Genomic DNA, 9,027 nt, shown 5'->3' on the forward strand with positions numbered 1-9,027 from the left:
GCCTTTCCTCTGCCTCAGCCACAGTCAGCCTTCATCTCAGCCTCCCCGCCTTGGCCAGACAGCCTGGGTACTGGACTGGACATACTCACCCAAAGGCTGCGCTCTTCCAGCTGGCTGGAGTAGATGTGTGCAGGGCTGGGACACTGTCCAGCCTACTGCAGGGCTGGGGAGAAGCCAAGGTGTTGGCTTGAAGGGGCTGGGGTTAATGTCACTTTGATCACTGTCAAATTGGAAGGTAGGGGCTGGGAATTGATGAGGACAGGGAGGGGGGCCTTGTGGGGGCAGGTAAGGATCAGGGTGACTGGGTCTCAGGGGGATCTGTGGAGGCAGGTGGGGTCCTGCGGATTTGCAGGGCAGTGGAGTCCTGGGGGATCTCCCTGATTTGCTCTGCCTTGTGCCACCCTCATCCGGTGCAGGCGGAACCAGAACTACAGTGATATTCTGCGCTCTCTGGTCCTGGGTGACAAGAGACTCAGCAGCTTTGACCTCACTCTGCGCTTCACCCACCTCTTCTGGTTTGGAGACCTCAATTACCGCCTTGATATGGAGGTCCAGGTAGGACACTGGTCCCATCTGTGCCCTGGGCTGCTGCTGAGCTCCACATAGCTGCTCTTGAGAATGGGCTACCTGTGGGAATACTCTTGGGGCAGGCAGCTCAATCCCTCATCCCAGCCCAGCCCCAAAGGCATGCAGGGGATGGGTGTGGACTGTGAACATGGAGCTCCTTGTCTTCGCTGAGGACTCCTGTGGTGGGAGCCCGTGCTGGGGGAAGGGTACAGAAAAACACTGCAAACCTTAGCGCTTATGGACCTTCCCTTCTTCCCTCTCAGGACATCTTAGCTCATGTGAACAAAAAGGAGTTTGAGACCCTGATGGCCGTGGACCAGCTCATCCTGGAGCGTGAGAAGAACAAGGTGTTCCTGCGATTTAGTGAGTGCGATGGGGACAGATGGGGAGCCCACACTGCCCTCCCAGAGCACTGCCTGCCCGTCTGCAGCCTCGCCCCCAGCAAGGCTCCCGTATACCATGCCCCCTGGCCACCTTCTGCACTCACAATTCAACAATGCTTGAAGGCAGGACAAGCTCTACAACTGCTGCCAAAATGTGCCGGAGAGACTAGAGCCCCCAGGTCCCGAAAAGCAGCAGATACAGTACAGCCAGGCTGGGGTTTGAGTTTTAACCTGTGTTTTGGGTTTAACCCATGACATGATGCAGATAGCAACTATGGGCCAATGAGCTTCACTACACCCCCCACACCTAGACTCCACAGATTCACCCATCCAAACCATCACTCTGTCCTACCCCAGCCATGAACAGTCTAGTGTCACCTCCCAGCTACATAGTGCCTAAATATACAAGAAACCTTGAGGTGCACAAAAGAAACCCAGTTTCAGGTAGTAAGCTCAGTGAGGTAGATGGCTCAGCTTAGTCCCCAGGGGATGTTTGTGCACAGTTCACTGTGCTGAGGAGAGGCCCAGGGCTGGATAGCAGAGGAGCTACAGGCCAGGGTGGAAGTGCTTTGGCAGAGCAAGAGCAGGGATGAAGTTCAGGACTGAGGGGCACTAGTAGATCTGTGTGTGTCAGTGGGGGAGGAGGAGGTGTTTTTCTAGTCTGATAGAATAACCTGACTGGGTTTCTCTGGCCTTGCCAGGGGCTCTGTGGGCAGTATTTGCCTGCCCTGGGCTGTGGGTGTTGGGCGCTGTCTCGCCTCCAGGTCTTCCTATTTGCTCCATTTCCAGGTGAGGGAGACATCTCCTTCCCTCCCACGTACCGATATGAACGGGGCTCCCGGGACAGCTATGTCTGGCAGAAGTTCAAAACCACAGGGGTGAGTCTCTGGCCTCGAGGGGAAGGGGCTGGGATCTGGCCAGGCCTCCCATGTGGGACTGTCCCAGGTGAGGTGCTCCATGGTCCTACCTTGCTGGGAGAGGGAATAGGACTGGGCCAGCAGACTCGAGTCTGTATTCCAGCTGAGTTGCATTCAGGATAGGGATGAAGACACAGTGGCTCTGAGCCATCCCTATTCTCAGGCTGGATCCCTGAAGCTCCTCTGGCTTGTGCTGGCTACCTGTGGCCACGAGGGAATAGCTGGACCAAGGAAGTCCAGAGTGAGGCAATGGCAGGGCTAGGGTTAGGGCTCGAGAGTTCCTGGCTCCCAGCCCTGTGCTCAGCCCACACTGCCTCACCCTACACTCCCTGCCTATCTCGTGCTGTGATCTGTGCTGTCCCTGAACAGTGAGCAGCAGGAAACCCACCGCCTGCAGGGACACTGAGATGAGCGGTACCCTGCCCTTGGAAATGAACAGGATAGTAACCTCCCTAGTTCAGCTGGGAGGGGAGATGTGTTGGGAGTGTCGGAGGTTGCAGGGAAATCCAAGCAGCTCAAACCAGGCTCAGCCATGCACCTAAAGCTTCTTTGCTCTTGGTTGCAGGTGAGAATCAATGTTCCCTCGTGGTGCGATCGCATCCTGTGGAAGTCACACCCTGAGACTCACATGCTCTGTAACTCATATGGTGAGTGAGAAGCCCTGGGAGCTGCCTGGGAGCACAAAGGCCATTAGCCTGGCACCTTCAAGGCCCAGCCTGGAACAGGGGCATGGAACAGTGGGTTTCTGTGGCAGTGACGAGGCTCCCTCTTCCGTGTTTCAGGCTGCACTGATGACATCGTGACCAGTGACCACTCGCCTGTCTTTGCCACATTTGAGGTGGGAGTGACGTCTCAGTACGTGCCTAGGAAGGGTAAGGACGCTGCCTCCCGTTGGCCACTGGACAGGGTGGGGAGGGCCTGCTCCCCTGGTGGATCTAGGGCAGGAGTGCTGCAGTCCTAGCCCCGTATGTGCTGAGTAGGTTCTGCCATCACTTTCAAACTGCAGTGTTCTCAGGGCCAACACATGTCGCCACAGGGCTACCAGCCAGCAGTGCTGGTTAGCATTGTTAATGGGGAGATGAATAGGTCAATCTTTGCCTGGGAAGTAGGATCCAAGGAACTCATTTTGCTGACCCCGCAGACAGACCTGAGCTATGACTGACCCCTCCCTGCTACTTTTGGGGTAGTAGCAATCTGACACCCTGCCCAGGTCCTCAAGGGGTCATATCAGCCAGCACGGGAACAGCCCATCTGAGGGGGCAGATCTGGGGACAGGGTGGGGCCCCTTCAGCATACACTGATTGGCCATTCCGTGCTGGCAGCTCCTGGCTCCAGCCCCGAGTCCCTGGCCTGCATCGAGTGGGACAGCATTGAGGTGATTGTGAAAACAGCCAGCCGCAGCAAGTGCTACATTGAGTTCTACTCCTACTGCCTGGAAGGTGAGAGCAGCCTGGGTATCTCTACCGGCCACATGCCAAGCCTGCCCAGCCCCCGGAAGGGAGACCAGCAAGGAAAACCTAGGGCTGCAGGGGGCAGCACCGGTGACTTTCCTCACTGAGTCAGTGCTGACCCCAATGCCCCAGTGCAGTGCTAAGGGGCGCTGTGTTGCAGAGGGCTCCTCAGAAGGGGGTGCCGCCCCAGAATCGTTACTGACCTCAGGGCCCGGGCTGCTGTGCTGCATGAAGTGCTGTTTTTCAAGTGAGACGGACAGCTAAGCTTTGGGCCTTTTGCGCTCATTACATATCCCAGGACATTTTGTGTAAGAATTGAAGTGTAACGCTGGTGTCACACTTGGGTTAGATTGTGACAACCTCTAGTTTCACTAGGATTGGGCCTCTTCTAAACTTCTCGTTCTGTTGTACACCCTTGCTGTGCATGGTATAAGCAGCTGCTACATCTCACCTCAGGGGTGGCTGCATTTCAGCAGTGGGTGATGTGATCTTTGTGCAGTCTGTTCCTGTACTGGGATTTTTTTTCTGAGGGCAGTGGAGCTGGCAGCTCTATCTCAATGGCAAACAACTGGGATTTGTCCTGGATTGAGTCCACTCCCCTTTCCCATGGCAATGTGGTTGGTGCCTAGGAGAGGCTGGAGCTTACAGGGAAGAGGTGTGAGGCTGGTAGCAGGTGAAGAGAGGGGTGGGTAGGTTGGCAGCAGGACACTGCTTTGCTCTTGTAATTCTCTCTTAATTTCTTGCCAGAGTCTCAACGGAGTGGGGAGAACAGCTCCCAAAGCAGCGACATCCCGGGCTTCCTCAAACTCAGCTGGTCAGCTAAACAGCTGCCAGTGGTAAGCACAGTGAGGGGGGTGGGGAGGGTGCGGGCTTGCAGGTGTGTGCATGGGCTGTGTCTAGCACAACAAAAGGGAGGCAGGTGAGAAGGACATAGGCAGACTATAAGGAGTGACAGCCTGTAGATTTTGTTAGACTCCCTGGCTCCTCCACCCCTTCCCTGGCCCTGACTTCCCACCCCACTAGCTCTGAAACACATCCCCCATCCCCTGTTCCCCTGGCATACCCATCCCTCTCTCCCCCGGGCCCTGCCCCTGGGGCACCCCATCCTTCTCCCTCTGTCCTGACTCCCTGGTGCTCTCTTTTCCTGGCTGATCTCCTGAGTAAGTTCTTTTGCACACAGAGTGAACCCAGTGGTGAACACTGGGGCTTTCTCCCTTGCACTACAGGACAGTGGGGTCACTGTGATGTCCCTGTACCTAAGCCCAGCACTCAGGCTTTGTGGCTGGATTGGCAGTTTGCAGATCTTCTGAGAGTTGTTGTCTCTCCCTGTGCAGCTGAGCCCGATCCTGTCGGACCTGGAGTACCTGCTGGACCAGCACCTGCTCCTCAGCATCAAGGGCATGGACAGTTGCGAGTCATATGGTGTGTGTCCCGCACATCTCTTAAAAGGGGGAGTGTTAGGGAGTGGCCAGGATGGCACATGAACCCCACAGAGGGCTAAGGTGATTCCTACTGGGCTCCCTGTGTTCTGGAGCAGCCCAGAGCAGGGGACCAGGGGGATCAGTGTGAACACCAACATTCGTGAAGGGTCCAGGTCCCCCTGTGGCTTAACCTGCCCCCTCCTGAAGCAGAGAGCAAGAGACTAGACCCAGGGACAGCAGCCAGGTCTCCTCACAGCAGTCCAGGGCACTGTCCTTCAGCCCCTGCTGCCCCTGGGATCCAGAGGGAGGACCTGGAGGCCTGCAGACAGTGCAGGGCCCTGACCATCAGAGCAGACCCAGGAAGGAGAGGCTGGTGCCTCCCTGAAGACATGTGCTGTAGCCTGAATGTGGTGACCATGGAGACTGACTCCCATCTCCCCCAGGAGAAAATGGTTTCTCCAAGCTACAGGGAAACTAGGGGCACATCTGGAGTTTTGGCAGGACAAGCCACCCCCACCCCCAGTGGACACTAGCTCTGTGTATATGAACAGCTCCATGCTCCTAGTTGGTGTCACATTGTGGTGTGGCATCCACCAGTCCATGGTCCTAGTACTTTTCCATGGGAACGTGTGAGTGGGAGGAGGAGGATGCTAGCTGCGGATGGTGGATGCCTGAGTGACTGTGGGGTGTCCCATCCTCTGAGGTGATGCTGTGCTCTCTGGGCAGGTGAGTGCTGCATTGCCATGAGATCTATGATTGGCAGCCTGGCCCAGCAGTTTGAGACTTTCCTCTTCCACCGGGGTGAAGAAACAGGCTCCATGCGTGGCTGGATGAAGGTCCGAGTCCCCAAGGACAGGCGGAGCACACGTGAGAGGCTCTACGGTAATACAGCCTTGCCACTGAACTGCTGCTGCTTCAGAAATGTGGGCTTCATATGGGGACCAGGGAAAACCCAGAGTAGCTTGGGGGAGCTCCCCTGCAGCCATCTCTCCTGCCCCAGGAGGCACCAGGAGAGGCCAGGCCTGGAATAAGTGGGAGCTCCCCTGCAGCCATTCCTCTTGCCCCTTCCCTCTAGAGCTCCCAGCAGGGAGAGGCTGGGACTGGAGCAGCTGTGAGTTCCCGCCATCCGGGCTGACAGTTCAGTAGAAACACTTTCCTTTGCTGCATTCCCATTAACCGTTACAGTCTTTTTTCTTTGCAGAGTGGATCAGCTTTGAGACAGACGAGATGGAGTCCGATTTCCCGACCCTCTCCAAGCCAGCTCTGCATGCCGTCAGGTAACACTGCTAGCATGCCGCGCCTTGGCCATTAACCTGCTAGGACACTTGGTGCTGCCAGTCCAGGGCTCATGATGGGAGTTGTTCGGTTCGGTTTCCAAATGAGGGTGCACTCTGAGCCGGTGAAGTAGCTGCTTGTCCGTCTGTCTTCTAGGATTGTCGGTCCATTTGCCTCAGAGTGCCATGGTTGTCTCTCTGTCATGGTGTTGGGGATGTCCGTCAGTTTGTCTCTGCTAGGAATTGGGGTTGGGTTTGTCCCAGGGGGCTGGGATGATCTATCTGTTGGAGTTGTCTTTCTGGTCAAAAACACCCACTCAACTTTTGTGTATTTCAGGAGCCGGCCCCTCAGCCTCCTGGATTCAGCCAGCAGTTACACCAATCCAGCCTATTTCATATTTGAGGGGGTCCCCAACACCTGGGCACAGTGTCCCAGACTGTCTGAGCCTTCTTACAGTCAGGCCAGTGACAGGCAGGCTGACAGGCACCTGGGCCATTCTCCATGCCGCAGGCTCCAGAGCCTGACAGGAGCACAAGCCTGCTCCTCCTCCAAGGAACAGCTACAGAGAAGCCCCCACTACTCTGTGCCCGAGACCATCTCCTATGGGCACCAGCTCAGCCCCTCCCAGATTGGGAGGCACAAGAGGCCCAAGTCAGCCATTCTGACGAGACACCCGCAGACGTCGGGTGACTGTTCCCTCACAGCCCTGCACATGGCCTGGTGCCTCAGTGACATGGACACAGAGCCCCCCAAGAGAGGAAGCTGCCTGGACCCCAGCCAGCCAGAGGGCCGGAAGAACCTGCTGCGCCACACCCGCAGCGCACTGGAGCCACCACCGCAGAGCTGCTGGGAGGGGGCAGGGTCCCAGCGGGACACTCGCCAACTCAACCGTGCTGGAGAGGTATGTCCCAGGCAACCCGCACTGGAAAGCACCAGCTGGCTCATGCGCCAGGTAGACACGATGCATCAAGACAAGACACCCCATGCCTGGCGAGGGCTTTGTGCTGGGCCTTGAAGGAACTCCAGGTGTAGGGAGGGTGTTAATGCACAAATCTCTGGAGACCTGCGTGTAAATGTGTTGATTGGGCATCAGTGAGCTTGGGGTCTCCCATCCTAGTTCCCTTGTCCACACTGGGTACCACAGTCAGTCTGGCTCAGGAAAGGCCTGGGGATGGAACAGTAGGATGCTGCAGGTCACAATGGAGGCACCTCAGCAGAGCTGTGATTGGGGATGAGCAGGGATAGCACAGGACTGGATTCAGGAGACTCAGCAGAGCTGGGGCTAGAGTCATTGCTTTGTAGTCTCCTGGCGTGATGCTGTTGGGCCATATCCTGGTTCTTCTTTCCTAGTGGCCCTGTGGCAGTGGTGATCACCCCAGAGTGTTGGCATGTGGCTGAGTCGCTTGGGCCTGGAACAGTATGAGGAAGGGCTGTATGAAAATGGCTGGGATGATCTGTAGTTCTTCAGGTATCGCAAGGATAGTGGTGTGTGAGGGCTCATTGGCTCATGTGTACCACTGTGCCTTACTGGAGTATGACAGTCCAGCTCGTGTGCCTCCAGACATCCTGGCAAGAGCTCTGAGTTCAGCGTGGGGCAGGAGGAGAGTTGGGGCCTCCTGGCTGAGCCCTGGATGCAGAGCACAGGGCAGAGACTAGGGGGAGATGACCTGTGGAGTCCCATAGTCCTTCCATGTCCAATAGTCATAGGTGGTTGAGTCCCCTTCCTCCATGCCTTGTGCTGCATTGCTGGCTTCTCCCTCAGTTTCTCTCCTTCTCTCCCTTGTCTAGAAATATCACTGACCAGGACCTGCTGGACACTGGTATGCTGAGCCCCACTCATCGGAAGCTCATCCAAGCCAAGCTCCACGAGAGTAGCCCCAGGACCCTGCAGCAGGGACCCAGTCTGAAACCAAACCTATAGTGAATCTGGCATCCGGACTCCTCTGTGCCCTTCTGATCTCCTCTGGGCAGCTGCCTGGTGCAGGGGGGTGGAGAGCTGCTGAAGGCGTTCTGTCCCTGGGACAGGGCCAAGATCCAGTGTCACTGGGCTAAGCCTCTGGATTGGAAATATCCCCCTTGCTGCCTTCCTTTGCAACCTTCATTGTCACTCCGATATCATTGTGCATAATCTCCCCTAGCGGTGGCTGCAGAAATGCCCTGTGCATCTGGCTGAGGCTTTGCCAAAGGCCTGGACCCAAAAGGACGCTTAGCCTTGTGAAACTGGCCACAACCCCAAACTGTCTAGCCGGGTTCCATGGAGGGGTGACTGGGAATTCAGGGTAGCCAGAACGTAACAGGGGAGCTCCAGCAGTTGCTGAGACTCCAGCACTAACTTTTCTTCCTTCCCTGTTTGAGCCTAGCGTGACCAGATGTCCTGATTTTATAGGGACAGTACTGATATTTGGGTCTTTTTCTTACATAGGCTCCTATTACTGTCCTGATTTTTCACATTTGCTGTCTAGTCACCCTATTTGAGCCACAGAAAGGGCTTGGCTTCTCCTCTGGTGAGCATGGATCCTAATGCTGAGCCCTGTTCCACTTGCATAGAGGCATGATACTCTCTGAGCCAGGGGAGGTGGGAGCAACAGTCCATGTGGCCACATCGCACTGGAGCTGAGACTTTTCTTGTTGAGTCTGATACAGCTGATGTGAGTAGTGACTCTACAACCTGGGCTAGCTGGGCACCTCTCCCAGTCTCTGCCCACACAGGTGCTGGAGCACCAGATGTATGTTGTAGCTTGGTCACAAGGGCTTGATTTCTCTAGGCTCTGAAATGAACTTTGAAACATCACATGGAGGACAGAGCCCCAGCACTGCAGCATAATGGGGCCTCCAAGTGCGTCATAGGGGAGAACACTCTAGTCTAATGCACTTATGTATGGGCAACAGCTTCTTCCAGCCACCCTGGAGGGCAGAGACCTGGTCCCTCTGTGGGAGAACAAGGCTGCTTGCTGTGCCCCTTATATGGCAGGTAGGTGTTTGCAGAGCACCCCACATCCTCCTGCCATGTGCC

The 9,027-nt window shown here is 56.2% G+C and overlaps 1 protein-coding gene across 2 annotated transcripts in view; it reads left to right on the plus strand.

Annotated features, from left to right (window-relative positions):
* LOC119861278 (phosphatidylinositol 3,4,5-trisphosphate 5-phosphatase 2-like) overlaps window positions 1–8,463 on the plus strand; it is a 30,955-nt gene extending 22,492 nt beyond the window's left edge. Inside the window, exons 16-27 of one of the 2 annotated variants that reach the window (XM_043491828.1) lie at window positions 417–555; window positions 831–930; window positions 1,740–1,828; window positions 2,433–2,514; window positions 2,650–2,739; window positions 3,190–3,306; window positions 4,066–4,154; window positions 4,653–4,740; window positions 5,466–5,621; window positions 5,941–6,016; window positions 6,351–6,915; window positions 7,803–8,443. In XM_043491828.1, the coding sequence (XP_043347763.1) occupies window positions 417–555; window positions 831–930; window positions 1,740–1,828; window positions 2,433–2,514; window positions 2,650–2,739; window positions 3,190–3,306; window positions 4,066–4,154; window positions 4,653–4,740; window positions 5,466–5,621; window positions 5,941–6,016; window positions 6,351–6,915; window positions 7,803–7,814 (1,603 nt within the window). In that variant the 3' untranslated portion in view covers window positions 7,815–8,443. Of the gene's footprint in view, window positions 1–416; window positions 556–830; window positions 931–1,739; window positions 1,829–2,432; window positions 2,515–2,649; window positions 2,740–3,189; window positions 3,307–4,065; window positions 4,155–4,652; window positions 4,741–5,465; window positions 5,622–5,940; window positions 6,017–6,350; window positions 6,916–7,802 lie in introns of both variants that reach the window. The other variant, XM_043491827.1, reaches the window with a different exon arrangement.
* The last annotated feature ends 564 nt before the right edge of the window (window positions 8,464–9,027 follow it).

The sequence above is a fragment of the Dermochelys coriacea genome, chromosome 9 (assembly GCF_009764565.3).
Source record: "Dermochelys coriacea isolate rDerCor1 chromosome 9, rDerCor1.pri.v4, whole genome shotgun sequence".
Taxonomy (NCBI): domain Eukaryota; kingdom Metazoa; phylum Chordata; order Testudines; family Dermochelyidae; genus Dermochelys; species Dermochelys coriacea.